This window comes from Psammomys obesus, unplaced genomic scaffold (assembly GCF_907164565.1).
Source record: "Psammomys obesus unplaced genomic scaffold, mPsaObe1.curated_primary_1811, whole genome shotgun sequence".
Classification (NCBI taxonomy): domain Eukaryota; kingdom Metazoa; phylum Chordata; class Mammalia; order Rodentia; family Muridae; genus Psammomys; species Psammomys obesus.
The window spans coordinates 13,224,660-13,241,876 of NW_026596101.1; the positions used below are offsets into that span (position 1 = coordinate 13,224,660).

A 17,217-nucleotide genomic window follows, 5' to 3' on the forward strand; every position below is an offset into this window, starting at 1 on the left:
ACACACACACACACACACACACACACACACACACACACACACACACACAGTTAGGCTGTGTGTATATGAGAAAGAAAGACAGCAAGCTAGGGAGACAGATGGGAAATGTTTGCCATTAGAACAATGTCTACATTCTGAATACAACTGTCAGGTGTGTGATTACAGTTTAAAAGCCATCATTTTGTTAATTCTCATAACTGTCTCATTATGAAGATAATAGTTTTCTTAAAGTATGTGTGTGTGTGTGTGCGTGCCACATGTGTGGGCATGCCCACAGAAGCCAGAAGAGGTTTATAGATCCTATACAGTTGGAGTTATGAGTGGATGTGAGCCATCTTTCATGGATGCTGAGAATAGAACTCTGGTCTTGTGGAAGAGCAAATGCTCTTAACCTCTGAGCCATTTCTCCTGGAAGATAACATTATTATATTTATTTGATTTGATATTTTTTCTTATTTTTCTTTCATGTGCACTGGTGTTTTACCTGCGTATATGTCTACGTGAGGGTGTCAGGTCATGGAGTTACAGACAGGTGTGAGCTGCCACGTGGGGGCGGGAACTGAACCTGGGTCCTCTAGAAAAGCAGCCAGTACTCTTTAACTGCTGAGCCTGTCTCCAGCTCCCTATTATCTTCATTTTATGATGAGGAAATCAACTGAGGCTCAGCAAGGCAACAGCAGTTAATGGCTAATCAGAAGGTGACAGAACTGGGGTTTGAGCCCAAGTCTGCCCAGGCAGAAAGCCAGCTCTGATCCTTTACTGTATGATGAGAACACCACGGCCCAGTAGCAGGAGGTCGGCATAGGGGAACACAGCTTTACAATGGAGTGTGTTCACGCCCCTGTTGATCTGGAGCTAGCGACTGTCCCAATGGAAATGCCTGAATGAAAACTGTCTTTTGACGCCAAGCCATGGAACTCCTTGGAGCGATTATGCAGAGCTGTTCAAGAAGCAAAGTCATTTGGCTGTCTTTCTGATCCCCTGTGAGAACACACCAGATGAGTCATAAGTCAGCCACAATTGCTCAATCCCAGAGCAGGGCCAGATCACAAGGGAAAGTGGAGAGGACTCCAGTGAGCCTCCACGGCTGCACACTTTCATGACTTCCACTCGTGCTGGGGGATGGGTTTCCCCCTTGAGTCACTGCTTGAGAAACCAAGTGTGAGAATGTTGCTGAGTGCATAACAGATTGTGTAATTTAATCACTTGCCCTTTGAAAACTAAACAGCAGGAAACAGGAGAAGAGGTGTTTAGATGCATGTTAAGGGATCCCCTGTGGGGAGGACAGCCCTGGGATTTCCAGAACTGGAACTCTTTAGTAAAATGCTCATCTTCAGACACACAGAGGTGTATTACAGGCAAGGGGATGGCTCAGTGGGTCACAAAGACACATCACTCTGTGGGAAGAGTGCTTGCCACAAAAGGTGGAGACCCATGTCCAGATCCCCAGAAGCCACAAGAAGCCTGCCATGGTAGTACCTGTAACCCCCTGTGCTCCTATGGTAGGATGGGAGACCCCAGAATCGCAAGGACCAGCTAGCCTGGCACATGAAACCGTGAATGACAGAGACCCTGCCTCCACAACGTAGGAGATAAACAACATCCGAGGCTAGTTTCTGACCTCCACACATAGCCGCGGCATGTGTCTATCTGAATGCCAGCAGTGGGTCTGCAGATCCTCAAGAAGAAAAAAAGAATCTTTAATAAAGTCTGTATCAGGAGACTGGCAAACAGTTCTTGTCAGGGTAGGGGTAAACAGCAAATACTTTGGGCATGGTGGACCCTACAGTCATAATTAATACTCTCTGCTGCTGGTTTGTTAATGAAGCCAGTGACAGTACATGAATGGAGAAGGTCACTGTGTTCTCCCACAACTTTATAAATGCTGAAACACAAACCTCCCACAGATTCTTCATGTTGGAAAATTCTGCTAATTCCTGCTCCGTGTCTTAGAGGAACAGTTTAAGGACAGCACTCCTTAAGTACTGGCTGTTGGTTTCCTACAGCAGCAACCTCAATATCAAGGTAAAAGGTAACAGGCAAAACAGAACGTCCCAAGGGAATAGTTGGCAGAATCCTGAACTGCTGTGTTCAGCTATCTTTTCAAGGAATAGGCTCAAACTAATTGAGAATCCACTTCACTGCATGCTAGCATTTTACTTGCTATCATGGGGGATACTTGTCTACATCCTTGGTGGATGCCTGAGATCGTGATGAGTACCAAACCCTACAGCCTGGATACCCTGGGGTTACTACATTACTAGTGGGCAGGTAACATACACAGTCTTGGATACGTGTACAAAGAGATGGTTCACATCCCTGGCAGGACAGTGCAGGACGGCATCAAATTTCATGTTACACAAACATGAAACAGCTAACAAGTTACAACAAAATTCCACATAACTCTGGAATTTTCCATGTTATATTTTTGGATCGTGGTTGAACATGGTGGCTGAAACCATGCAAAGTAAAACCACGGGGGAGGGCCCCTACCGTATGTGAACTTTGAGATCAAACATGCAGCTACATGGTTCATGAGATGCAGGAGTCTTTTCCTCAAGGCCTCTTGGCTATGAGACGATTCCTACCACCTGAGTTGTGTCCACACAACCATCACATATCCCTTTTGGTGGTAAAAATGGCAGGCATCTCTTTTTGCTTCTTGCTTGCGCTGTTAAGTCCATAAAGACTTGGTAGGCTATGTATATCGTTGTGGATATAAACATGTTTTTGTTTTAACCCCACGAGTGGAATGTGGGACTGATTCAGATAGTCCACAGCAGCAAACTATTTGTCTTGTGCGGGCTCTGAGAGGAGCTCTTTGCTAGCTGCAGATAGTTTAAATCGGAGGACTCTGGAAAGAGAATAAATGCCAGAACCCAGAGAGTGTTGAAGAGCTCCGAGAAGGAGTAAGGCTGCTGCTGCTTCCCCCTCCTTTGGCTCCTGGTTGCTGCTGATGCAATGAAACAAGAAGTTGGAGATCTCCTGAAAGGAGGATTGGACTGGCTCCAAAGAATCCGATGGCCCTAACCAGCAGGAAGCAGCTAAGAGAACTGGGGCCCCTCTCTCGCTAACCCTTTCTCTCTCCTACCTGGTGCTGGGGTGTTGGAAGGGATTAGGGTAAAGAGAAAGATACAAAAAATGTAAATAAAAGAGTTTTTAAAAAATACTACCTTAACAGCACGTGGCTTAGTTGGTAAAGTGCTTGTATGCAAATTTACAGGCCTGAGTTTGATGCTCAGCACCCGTGTAAAAAGCTGTGAGTGTTGGCATACACCTGGAATCCCAGGACTGGGGAGGTACAGACAGATAGGATCCTGGAGTTTGCTAGCCAAACCATCGTACTCTAGGTTATGTCTCAACATATAAAGTAGAGGGGCCGGAGAAATGGCTCAGTAGTGAAGGGCATTGGCTGCTCTTCTAGAGAACGTGGGCTCAATTCCCAGCACCTCTGTGGTGGCTCACAACCTTCTGTGACTACAGTTCCAGGAAATCCAACACCCTCTTCTGCCCTCCAAGGCACCAGGCACACATGTGGTACACAGGCATGCATGCAGGCAAAACACCCATACACATTTAAAAAAAAAAAAAAGGTGAAAAGTGATTGTTGAAAACATCCAGTGTCAACCTCTGGTCCATACGCACACCCCCCCCCCCACACAACACACACACATATACATACACATGCAAGAGACACAATCATGTGCACACACATACACAGATAAAGAAAAAAAAAAAAAAACTGCTGCTTTCACTGTGGCAACTTCTAATTGACCAGCCTGAGATGCGATTGCCTAAGAGCTTGGAGCTGGTAACCAGGCAACATGCTAAGCTTGAACTAAATAAAACAATCTCACGTTTGTTGCTTTCTCTTTACCCTGAACTCTTACTCCACAGGATGACAAAAGGCACTGGAGTTCTCTCTGGGAGTGTTTGGCCTTCAAAGGCCCCCGGACCACGGACCACAGCACTTGAAGCGCCTCATGCTGGTAAGCAGGTGTCTGCCACGCGGTGCTCTGAAGAACACACTTACATCCCGGACGGCTTCATAAAGCGCTCGGAAAGTGGGCTGTTTATCATCGTGGTAGACGCCACGGTTGCCATGCAGAACAGACACGCCTTCTCGCTCGGCCTCTTTGCAGTTGCTTCCATACATGCAGTGATCGGGGCGGTAGTTCCACTGGCAGGGGAACACGTAGAGACACTCTGGTGGCAACAGAGGAAGAGAGACACCTACAGTCAATGCTGGCTGTCACCTGTGTGCGTGGCGCTTAAAACTCAGTATTTATAAACCATACTCTGTGCCCAATTTCAATGCTCAGAAGCATGGCTGTGAGTCCCAGGGCAGGTATATCGCGTTCATTTAAATTCTGAGATCAATGATCAAAGGGGCACCCATTAGTGATGATGTAGGCAGGTAAACTATATCAAAAACTCCTAAAGAGTTAAACCAAGGTAGGCATCAATTAGACTACAGTCTTAGTTTGCTTCTCTGTTGTTGCGATTAACACCAGGACCAAAAGCCAACTTGGAGGGGGAAGGGTTTATTTTATATCAACTTCCAGGTAACAGTGTGTCACCAACGGAAGTCCGAGCAGGAATTCAAGTCAGGAATCTGGAGGAAGACACTGAAGCAGACATCATGGAGGGATGCTGCTTCCTGGCTTGCTCTGCATGACTTGCCCAGTTCGATTTCTTATACAATGCTGGACCACTTACCCAGGGGAGGCATCGCATCAATCACTAATCAGGAAATTAATGCCTCACTGATGTGCCCACAGGCCAATATGATGGGCTTAATTCCTCAACTCTGGTTTTTCCTAGGTAACTCTAATTTGTGTCCGACTGACAAAAAACTAACCAGCACATTTGAATCTGAACCCCAAATCCTCACTCATGAACAGTGAAATCTGGAACCAGTCATGTACTTCTCTATCCCTCAGCCTCTTCGTCTGTAAAATGGAACGAACAGGATTTCCTTTATGTGGCTTATTAAAAATTTAATATCCGTCAGGCTGAGGATGAGAAGTTGCTTAACATTCATATAGCATCCAAGAGGAGAAAACCAAATATGCAGCAAATGCGACACAGGGTGCCGAGCGCACAGGACTGCCCAAGAGTGTCAGGAATGAATCATTTCTTTGGAAAGGTTCTTTCAAGTGGAGAAACTCACAAAAGAGGAGCTGAGATTAAAGAGTTCTCTTCAGATTTAAAAAAAAAAAACCCAAATACAAAACTTCCAGTGAGGCTCCACCTCCCAATGGTACCATGTCCTTCCAAAATGGGCTGGGATTAACTGTCCCAACATACCCACCTAAAGGGAGCATTTCATGTTCAAGCCACACAGTGACTACCACACACAGTAAACCAACGTTTAGCGTTTGTGACATCCCCACAGACGCAGGGCCACTCTTTACCATTTCGTGAGTCACAGGTCTCTTTGTGAACCTGATAGAAGCTGTCGACCCCAAGTGTGGAGAACAACAGCTGGGGCGAAACAGACTTAAAAAAATGTTTGACTGTAAGTTCAGGGCCTTGTACGTCTCCTAAACACCAGCTGAGTGACCCAGTCGCCAAACCTCAGATACGAAATGAAACTCGGGAAGAGATTCAATTTCGATCTCGACAGAATTTTCTGGAGCAAGAAATGCAAAATGCCATACATATATATGATCACAGGAAGAATCCGTTCCCTGTGTCACCGCACAAGAGTGGTGTTCTCTCCTGACAGGTTCATTTAAATGCAGGATTTAGCCAGGATGCAATTCTGACAGAAACAAGGCCTTGGAAGATCACTTCGAGGAGAGAAAAAAAAAAAAAAAATGGTCTGATGGTGTTAACATTCTGAAAATCAGAATGTGTTTTAGAAGAACGTAAGTCATTTGGGTTTTGTTGGAGGGATCTCTTTGATGGGGATGGGAGATAGACGAGGAGCTGCCATAAATACAGTGCCTTGGTCTGAAATGATAAAGGCACAGGAATCTGTGTTGGATTGCAGACAACTAAGTGGCCCATAAAATCTGAGGGGAGGCTGAACCAGGACCAGAAGTAGAGCAGCTTAGGGTGGGGACTAATTGACATCAGCCTTTCAGCCCTGCAGCCTGGGCGAACCAGCCATGGATTCTGCTCTTGGGTTTGCAGGATTTAGAAACCAGGGAATGGATGGTCTGACTGGTTCAGCAGGGAATCACCTGAGGGCAGGGCTCTTGAGATGGGGAAAGAGCAATTCCGTCCAGCAGTGGGGACACTGTTACCAAAATAAAGCAATCAACAGTAGGGAGATAAAAAAATATGATTTGGTCTAGGGGCTAGCTTAGTCGGCAATGTGATTGTGGTAAAAGCTTGAAGGCCTGACTTGATCCCCAGAACTCAAGTAAAAATAGCCAGGTATGGTAGCATCTTTGCATTCTCAAGCAGAGAAGTCAGGTCCCTGTGGCTCTCTGGCCAGCCAACCTGGCCCATGTGGTGAGTTCCAGGCCAATGAGAGATCCTGTCCTCCTGAGAAACATGGCTGTCCTTTGGCCTCTACATATGTGCATGTGTACCCTTGTACATGAATACCTCTCTAGGTGTGTCCCCATCTTCCCACGACCCCCTCCAAGTACTCAGATGTGTCTGTTTATTTACAGGTTAACTCTGTATGAAGTTACTATTTGAACTGTCCATCTTACAAACAGGAGGAGGAGACCAGCTAAGCAAACATCACTGGGAAGGCTGAATACAGGCCACACAACGAGGCTCAAGCACAATAAATAAATAAATAAATAAATAAAAACAAACAAATAAATAAATAAATAAATAAATAAATAAGTAAGTAAGTAAGTAGATAAATAAATAAATAAAATAAAAAATGAAAATTAAAGTCACCTTGGTCTCACGCTTGAGGGATGAAGAGAAAAAAAATCCCTATTTTCTCTCCCAAAGTTATATAAAACGTCATTAACTGGTTCTCTATGGGTGATATCCATTCATGACCTTTAGGAGTCCACACAGTGCCAGGGTCTCCTTGCAGCTCTGATGATTCATACCCAGTGGGTACTGAGGATTATAGAACGGTTTGTGCCCGATCACTTTAACTTCTCAGAAAGGTGAGCCTGCCACTCAATTACCGCCCTCCACCAACAGAACAAAGGCTTTTGCAACATGATAGTCATCTTTGGCGGTTGTGGTGCACACCTGTAATCCCAGAACTCAGCAGGTAGAGGCAGGGCCAGTCTCCCCTTCCCTTCCCCTTTGTATGTGTGTGCTCTTGTGTGCACACACACATGCTGAATGAATGAATGAATGAATGAATGAATGAAGAGTGAACTTTATGCCTTCTATACTATAAGTACCTCTGTCTTCTGCTCTATGCTTCTTTCTGTTTCTACTCCCCCTTTCCCAGTTCCCTTGCTGTGATTTACTTCACTCTGCCATTCTATTTTCTTAAAGATTTATTATTTATACAGCATTCTGCCTGCATGTGTGCCCATGCACCAGATCTCACTACAGATGGTTATGAGCCACCATGTACTTGCTGGGAACTGAACTCAGGACCATTGGAAGATTAGCCAGTGCTCTTAACCTCTGAGCCATCTCTCCAGCCGCCAATCTGTTTTCCTAATCCCATCCATTTAGCCAAGACTTCTGAAAAACATTTAACCTTGCACCGAAAAACAACAACAACAACAAAACAAAAACCACAAACCATGCATTTCTTACATGGACCCTAAAACATCCACGTTTATCTTTTATGCTTCAGGACTCGTGATCTTCCCACCCCACCAGTGTCCAGAAGAGCCTTAATGTGAGGTAACTGAGCTGGTCACATCACAGCACTCACTACTACTGCCTGGGGCTGGGTGCTTCCATTGCTGTATTCACTCACTGTAGACAAACACTTCAGGCCAGGGCTCTGGGTGTCCTGGGAAGGATGAAGATGAGGACCTACAATAAGTCTATTAATGAGATCTGACCTGTGTGACTATGGGGCCTGCTCCCAGCTCAAGCAACGGAGTTACGCAGTGAGTGAGCAAAACTCTGCTCCTTTGGCCCCTTGCTCCCAGCTCAAGGTTGGTCTTCACAGCCAGGCTACTTCTGTCCCACTGGAATTAAGAACTATGAGAAAACCATCATTATTTGCTGTGGTCTCTCATGGTTGCATTGGCTGGCAATCAGAGCTGGGCAAACAGAGAATTCTGTCAGAGACACTGGAAGCTCATAAGAAGAAAAGATGCCAAAGCCCAAGACGCTTCTGAAGTCTCAAGAAATCTTTGCAGTTCTTAGCAGCATTTCAAAGACAGCCCCCGGAAAGCGTGGCTTCACCTGGCCCATGTGGCCACCCCTGACACTACAGCTCATTCATTCCACCAGAGTTCCTTTGGGTTTTGTTCAGCTTTGCTTTCTACTAAACTCTGCCCATGACTCAAACTTACCTGTCAAGATATGAGCTCATGGGCTGAAGAGATGGCTCAACCGGTAAAGTGCTTGTCTTGCAAGCAAGAACCTGAGTTCAAGTCCCACACATAGGCACAGCAGTAGCAATTCTAGGGCTAGGGAGACAGACACGGGTGGAGGAGCCTTCGGCTTTGCTGGACAACTAGACTGTATACTCAAAGGCAAGCTACAGGTTCAAGGAAAGGCCCTGCCTCAAAAAAAAAAAAAAAAAAATAGATGGCTTGTGACTGAGGAAGACACCCAAAGTCAACCTTTGTCCTCTACATGCACGCACCCACACACGTATGCATACATATGAACACACACACACTCACATACACACACACTCATACACTCAGGATGTAAGTTCAGCCTTTCATCCCGGAACAGCCACCTTGGCTCACATACCAGGAAATGTCCTGTGGGAGCAGCTGCCTGTACAGCCCCCATGGGCTTCAGCCCCTCCTGTCAGGCTGTAACCTAGCCAGGCAATTGCATACCTACACACATTTATGATCTAATTATGGCAGGAAGTTTACAACAGTTTTTAGCTAATGGCTTTTAAATACATCCCAGGAAGCAGGTTACTGGCTGCAGGAGACTCTCATCACCCTAACACTGTAGCCACGTGCTGCATGCTTTACATACATGGCTCTCTCCACTGTAATCCAATAAGCCTCAACAATAAACATGTTTATCTCCTAGGTTGCTGCTAATATTATCACCCTCTTTTTTTTACAATGCTAAAAGTGATAAATCTTAAAAAAGAAAAAATACAGGTTGCAGAAACCCACACATAAAATAAGTGAAAGGAAAACTTATAGGGGTGGCTGTCCTTAGATGTTCATTAGAGAGAGCTAATGTTTAATACAGTGCCTGGGTAAAGCATAAAATGCAATCAGCCACACAGAGAACAGCGAGTGAGTTCACCTGACACTGACCAGACACCAGAGCTTTTGGTTGCCTTCCAGGCTCTGCCAAGAACCAGGATTTAGAACAACTTCCTATCTGTGTCACAGTATCTTTGGCTCAGTGGGCCTCAGAAGGAGGCACCCAGGCCATCAAACCAAGCTGGGGTTAGGCCCAACTAAAGGCAATGCACTCAAAGTGCAAAGCTGTGTCACTGGTCTTTGCTACTCTGTGGTGTCTTCTTTTCCCTACCCTTTATTCCTGCTACCTATTTCACTGCTTATCACTAGATAGGAAAGAAAAACAGATACAGATCCTTGAATCTAATTCTTTTCTTCTTTGAGCATGACTACTAACAAACCACAATCAACCCCCTTGGACGACCAACAACCCCCTCCCCTACCTATCGGGGTGCTAGCATTTATATAGCCTCTGAAAAATTCCCAGAATTCCTAATGTCACACAATCACAGACACTATCTGCAGCTGGCAAAACCACACCTCTGCTAGAGCACGAGGCAAATCATAGTTCACTCTTTCCGATAGTCCAAAGCAGCCCCATATTCTCACACCTAGGATTAAAATAAAAATGTGTTCTTATAATATTTCTGTTTTTTGAAAAGAAAATAAACCAAAATTCCAGAACTGTCACTACGAAGATGTTTATAGTATTATTTACTCACTGATCCTATCTGTCTTAGTTCGTGTTCTATTGCTGTGAACAGACACCATGACTACAGCAACTCTTATAAAAGAAAACACTTAATTGGGGTGTGCTTGAAGTTTCAGAGGCTTAATCCATCCTCATCATGATGAGAATGGTGGCGTGCAGGCAGACATGGTATCGGAGAAGTAGCTGGGAGTTCTACATCCTGATCCCAGGCAACAGGAAGAGAGAGACTGGAACCTGGCTTGGCCTTTTGAACCCTCAAAGCCCAACTTTAGTCTCACATTTCCTCCAAAAAGGCCACACCTCCTAACATTTTTAAATAGCGCCACTCTCTAATGACTGGGTATTCAAACAGATGAGCCTATGAGGGCCGTTCCTCTTCAGACCACCACTGTGTCCTCAAACATTCCTCGATAAGCTAAGAGGATTTGTGGCAAAGCAACTGTGTTTTTCGAATGGCTTGTTCTCAGCTTGGGAATATAGATTGTGTGTCTGTGTGTGTGTGTGTGTGTGTGTGTGTGTGTGTGTGTGTGTGTATGTGCGCACATGTACACGGGTAAGTACCTGCAGGGAACAGAGGTGTCAGATCCCTTGGATATGGAGTGACAGGCAGTTGTGAACTGACTGATGTGGCTGCTGGAAACTGAACTGAGGTCCTTTGCAAGAGCAGGACACATTTTTAACCATGGAGTCATCTCTCCAGCCCCCAAAACGTCATATTTAAAGGAAAGAAATAACAAGAGTCAAAAATACCCATGCTAGGTGCTCCAGGGCCTTCCATCCCAGTCTAAGATATTCCCCACCGCCTCTCTATGTAACTGGAGTATGGACCTTGGTTGTATACACCTGTGCTGCCACCTATTATCTCTGCTGAGAATCATCACCTCTGTTTCCCTTGACTTTACTCTCTATAAAATGCTGGGTCATTATAGTGGTCTGGAGGAGAGTGGCCCCCATAGGCTCATAGATTTGAATATTTGGTCTCCAGGGAACGGCACTATTTGAAAGGGTTATGAGGTGTGGCCTTGTTGGAGGCAGTGTGTCACCGGGGATAGAGTTTGAGGTTTCAAAAGCTCATTCCAAGCCTGGAGTTTCTCTCGTTCTGGGCCTTGGGGTCTGGATGTGGAACTCTCAACTGTTTCTCCAGCACCATGCTGTCTGTGTGCTGCCGTGCTCCTGATGACGGTGATAATGGACTAAACCTCTGAAACTGTGAGCAAGCTCCAGTTAAATTCTAAGAGTTTCCATGGTCATGTGTCTCTTTAGAGCAATAAACACTGATCAAGACAGTCATTATGAAGATTGAATAAGATAAGGCTTCGACCAGCACCTGCTGTTGTAAATTAGGCGCTCTGCCAACCTGCCTTTCAGCTACTCAGTGCCAGCAGCTTATGTCATCACTGACCACATCAGTGCCAGGTACAGTGCATTTCCACTTTTGTCACTAATAGTTGCATAGCAACACGTCCACAATTTAAAAAGTCCCTCTGGACATCTTGGCTCTCTCTTGTTCTCTCTTTCTCTCATTCTCTGTCTCCCTGTTTGTCTGTCTGTCTTTATCTCTCCCTCTCATGTCTCCACTCTGAGGCAGCCTTTCACTCTCCTCCCTCCCCCAATAAACTTCTTGTGTTAGATAGAGCTATTGTGTCACATGATCTCTTAGTGGTACACCTTGACCTCAACCTGCTCCATTTTATCCTAACACCTGCCACCTGGTAACTACTTGTTAGAGTGTGAATATAAAATACCCCCATAAGCTCAAGTTTTGAGCATGGTTCTCCAACTGGTGGCATTATCTGGAAGGTTCTGGAAACTTTAGATAGTGCTTACCCAGAAGGTCAGTGGGAGTGTGCCTTTGAAGGCTTGACTTGGCCTGAGGACCCCCTTCTTCTCTCTCTGCTCCCTGGCCGCCATGAGTAAGCTGCCTCTAGCACATTCTCTGAAAACATGGTGTGAGCTGTTTCTCCAGATTGTCCCAGACTGATAACTCCAAAACCGTGAGTAAAATAAATCCCTTTTCCTGAAGTTGTTTCTGCCAGGTATTAGGTCACAATGAGGATTAAGCTAAGGCGATGGTACATACCAGATGTCATTCCCCAACTCCATGCTGGCCCTGCTGATCCCTGCCAGAACCCTGGGACTTCTCCCTAGGGAGTGTGGAATCGCCATAAATCTAGTCTCTGTGGGTGGCTGGACCCATAGCAGAAACTCTGTACATTGCTTTGAGGCCTGAGGAACAGGCTGACAATCTTCAAAGAGAGGAATAAACAGCATCAGTGGGAGGCGGTGCATGGCACCTGCATTCCTCACCAAGTCACTGGGCTGAGCCCCTTTTAGCATTCCTACTCCTTGATTCTATGACACTCCATCTGCCTATTTAACCAGCACCCTTTGGACTATCTACAGGGCCCTGGAATCCTAATCCTAACTGATGCACCATGACCTACAGAAAAGACAATTTCTGCTTAAGGAGAGAAAAAAAAAAAACAACAAAAAAACAAAACAAAAAAAACCCTCACACATGAAGAGCCAAGACTGCCTCTGCTCATGTAGTTAGTAATGCAAGTTTCTCCTTCAAACCTATACTGACTTGCTTGCTTGCTTTCCTAGGATTTGATTGTTTTTGATCCAGAGACATACATAATTAGGTTTCATAGCAGATGCTTTTCTTTTCTTTTCCTTTCCATTTTGTGGTTCATAACAAGTACTTTAAGGGTGACATGTCCCATAGGCAGAATCTTTATCAACCTGGGTCTCTACCTCAGGAAAGGAAGGACTGACAGGACAAGATAAGAGTTACCTTATTTCCCCTAAAGATTTTTCTCAAAGAAAACCGTGGTTTTTATTTTAATGAAATTAAATAAGCTTTTAGTAAAGGGTAGGGATGGGGAGGAGAAAACATTATTAGCGTTAGATATTAATATAAAAACACAGATCAGAAATGTTCATCTTTCTCTGTTCTAGTTATGTTTCTATTTGCTCTGATAAAGACCATGACCAAAACAATTTGGAGAGGAAAGAGTTTCATCTTACAGTTCTAGATAATAGTCCAGCACTAAGGGACGTCAAGAACTCAAAGTGGACAGGAACCTGGAAGCCGAAACTAAAAGCAGAGACCATAAAAGAGTGATGCTTATTGGCTTGCTCTCCAGGGCTTGCTCAGCAACTCAGAACCATCTGCCCAGTGGTGGCATCGCCCACAGTGGGCTGGGCCTCCCACAATAATCATTAATCAAGAAAATGCCCCATAGAGTTGCCTATGGCCAATCTTTTTTTTTTTTTTTTTTCAATTGGAATTCCTTTTCCCCAAAGGACTCTAGCTTGGGTCAAGTTGACAAAACAAAACAAAACAACACCCTCCCCCACCCACCATAAACCTCCAGGATACCCTCCCCCAATTGCCCCTTCCCTCAGCCACCACATTAACAACATACAAAATTTTCTTTTGCTCTAACAAAATAAACTCCTGGGGGATCTGAGATCTTATTCTAGGTCCCCTTCACTCTGGAAGGGTGACTTTGTTTTAAAGTTTAAGAACCATCTCCCTTCATCTAGCAGCTGCTCCACTGTGAGGGTCTTGTGCTGAGAGGAAAATATTGTCATCTGGTTTTGTGCCTTACACCACTTTTCACAGCACTTCTTGGAAGAATGGTGTGACAAGATTGCAAAGATACTCTCTAGAACTGGAGCGCAGCGTTGGAGGCTTCAACATTCGGCCCTTTGTGTCAGTGGCTGAGGACCTGCCTCCGCAGATATGCAGGGGGCAGATACAAGGGCGGGCCAGAGGGACACAGGCCTCTCTGTGCACTAGGTAGGTCTGTCAATAGCAGTCTAGGCCTGGAATGTTCCCTGTGAAATGAAGTGGGCATACTCCTACACAGTGGCATTCTGAAAAGAGCACTTACCTGGGTTGAAATAAAAAATAATATTTAATAAATCCTGGTCTCCCCACGTGATGGCATTCTTATACTTCTGGTACAGCGGGAGCAGCATGTCTTCCCAAGCCAGGCCCGTTGGAATCAGGCTGTTCTGGAAGAGAGAGAACCATGAGTGCAGCTGAGGCAAAGCAAGAGCTCCCTGTTGCTTAAAAATGAGAACCCACTTTCCTTTTTCCTAGACACGGAGCAAACGCAGGTGTGGTCCTGCTATCCTGGGCCCAGACCCAAGCAAAGCAAAGGTGGTGGGTAGAGGTTTGGGGGACACACCTATGGATGCAGGGTGGACCAGAAAAAAATATTTATTATTGGTGTGTGTGCATTATGTATGTGTGACCATGCGCCATGGGGTTCACATGCAGGTCAGGGGACAGTTTCCTGCAGCTGGTTTTCTCTGTACCTTTCTGTGGGTTCGGGAAACGGAATTCAGGTTATCAGGCTTGCAATGTTAGATGGAAGCCCCTTTACCTGCTGAGCCATCTCATCAGCCTTTTCCTTTCTGTTGTGAGGTGTGTGAGGTGTGTGAGGAGAATGCCTGCTTGTGTGTGGAGGCAAGCACACATGTGTCACAGCACATATGGGGGGACGAGATGACAGCCCTCTGGCATCCGGCCCTGCCTTTTCCAGCTCGTTTGAGACAGGGTCTCTTTGCTGCTCATGCCAGGCAGGCTGACCTATAACGCCCAGCCCTGCTCTCGTCTGGACTTTTAGAGTGCCGGGACTTTTTAAGCTAAACGTTGCACACCCACAAGCTAAGTGTTCAACCTGTACTTTAAGATAAAAACGTTAAAAAGTGCATTTCTCCTGCTGCTCTCTCCAGATCCCATTCCCACTCTCCAGGAAAGCATCTACAATGAACAATTACAGGTCTCTTTTAGGCATTCTTCTGGAAGTTTCTAAGGCATAAAAGTATGAGATTGTTGTTCTCTTGATATTTTTGGAAACTGTATGACTGCTGATGATATACAGATTAGCCTGTTCTTTTTAAGAATTTTTATTAATGTTTATGGGGTTTTTTTGTGTGCATATATGTCCATACACCACATGTGTGCCTGGTGCCGATGGTGGCCAGAGGAGGATATTGGATCCTCTGATACTGGAGTTACAGATGGTTGTGAGCTGCCATGTGGATGTTAACCATCTTAACTACAGAGCCCCTGGCCTCCTCCTCCTCTTCTTCCTCTTTTTCTATTTTGGCACGCTGTGGATTGAAATCCTGTATGGACTACATACCAGCTGTTCTCCCTTTTTTGGTGTATATGTGTACATGTATGTGCACATTCATGTGTGTGGTAGGTGAATGCGAGCATGTGAGCAAGTGCTTGTGGAGGCCAAAGAGCCTCCAGTGTTGCTTCTCAGAGACCGGCTACTTGTTTTGTGAGACAGGATCTCTCAGTGAGCTGGGACTTACCACACAGGATAAGCTGGCTGGCCAGTGATCCTCAGAAATCTGCCTGCCTCTGTCTCCCCAGCACTGGGATGGCAAGCCACATCTGGCTCTTGTTTTGTTTCAAGACAGGGTCGCTCTATGCAGTCCTGGTTTTCCTGGAACTCACTCTGCAGTCCACGCTGGCCTTAAACTCAGAGATTCCCCCTGCCTCTGTCTCCTGAGTGCTGGAGTAAAATGCATGTACCACCACTGCCCAGCTTTTTAAAAACAGTTTTTGGCTTTAAAAAAGAGTGGGTTCTGTGGATTAAAGACAGTTGGTTAAGTGCTTGCAAAGGAAGCACTTAACCAACTGAGCTACCTTCCAGCCTCCTATTCTTCTTAGCATGAGAAGAATGGGAACTGTCATCTAAAGATGCTCATTTTGGTTCTTTTCATTTGTTTATTTTTTTTTACTAGTAGAAAAGAGACCCTGCTCAGTGAGGAACAGAAATCTGCATACTCACGTAAATACACTTCTAGAGTCATTCTGGTTGGGGTCTGAGCTTTGAAGCCTTGGCTAGGCAGAGTTCAGACACTATATAATTCAGAAATATCGCATAGCATTTCTGAACGGAGACTACGAAGCTTCACATTCCACAGCCACCTGGGCTTTTCTAAGCAAAAACTCAGAATTGTGGACAACAGTCTAGTATTTTCCTCTAGGTCCTTCCATCTCCACCCACAGACCAAATCAGCATAGCCACACCCACAGTCCCTACTGGGTTGGTTGTTTTTGTTTTTTTCCTCTGAGACAGGGTTTCTCTGCATAGTCCTGGCTGTCCTGGAACTCGAACTCAGAGATCTGCCTGCCTCTGCCTCCTGAACGCTAGGACTAAAGGCATGCGCCACTATCGCCGTTAACTTCCAGCCTTTTAGATGGCATTTTCAAGCTCTTGCTTACCTTGAACTGGGTACTTCTTATTCGAGTCAAGTTCATAAGCATAACCCCTGAATTAACCCCTGCCGAACCGTAGAAAGGATGCCGGGCAAAGCGGCTGTACCAGCCAATCTTGGGGATTTCATGCTCCGGGGCCATGGCCGCAAGCTGGGTGGAGTTAAACTGCCTCAGAAGCTTCCAGATGTCATCCACGGGCCTCAGGAAGAGGACGTCAGTGTCTACATAGAGAAGTGAGTCCACATCCTTTAAGATCACCTTTGTGTACAAGAGGCAGAGAAAAGGGGAAGGGACAAAACAAAAACAGGTCAGAAACAATGGAAGTGGCTCAACAGGAAAAAATGCCACTGATACTGACCAACGTTGACTTCTACCACAGATGCCACTGTTAGTTCCGTTCCCCTCTTTCCTCTTCCCCTGAGGATAAGTGTCAGCCATGGAGTGGAGACTTAATGGCAGATAAACCTGGCTGTAGACTGGCCCATCCTCAGGACCTGGTCTATTTGTATATAGACCAGAATTTAAAAGAAATAAAACTGGAAACCTCAAGTGAACACTGTAGCTCTTTTTTGTTCGTTCTTTCCTCCCGCAAGAAAACCACTTGTCTTTCCTTCTTAGTTCTTTGTTGGAACTGCCAGGTATTGACAATTCCATGAGGACACTCTCCAGGCCTACCCCAAGCTCTGGGGTTGAGGACTCAGGAAATGGCTCTGTATCTTTCTAAAATAATATTTTCAGCCTGTCTGGACTTGGGAATAGAAAAAACAGGTCAAGTCAGGTGCAGTGGTGAACACCTGTGATTCCAGCAATCCAGGAGGCAGAGGCAGGCAGATCTCTGAGTTCAGGCCAGCTTGATCTACAAAGTGAGTCCAGGGCAGTCAAGGCTACACAGAGAAACCCTGTCTTGTAAAACCAGAAAAAGAAAGAAAGAAAGAAAGAAAGAAAGAAAGAAAGAAAGAAAGAAA

General features: G+C 45.4%; 1 protein-coding gene across 1 annotated transcript in view; it reads right to left on the bottom strand.

The window, feature by feature from the left end:
- Gxylt2 (glucoside xylosyltransferase 2) overlaps positions 1–17,217 on the bottom strand; it is an 81,294-nt gene that overhangs the window by 2,459 nt on the left and 61,618 nt on the right. Inside the window, exons 4-6 of the mRNA XM_055628648.1 lie at positions 16,259–16,510; positions 13,899–14,022; positions 4,034–4,206 (exon numbers count right to left, since the gene is read on the bottom strand). Coding sequence (XP_055484623.1) covers positions 4,034–4,206; positions 13,899–14,022; positions 16,259–16,510 — 549 coding nt within the window. The remainder of the gene's footprint in view (positions 1–4,033; positions 4,207–13,898; positions 14,023–16,258; positions 16,511–17,217) is intronic.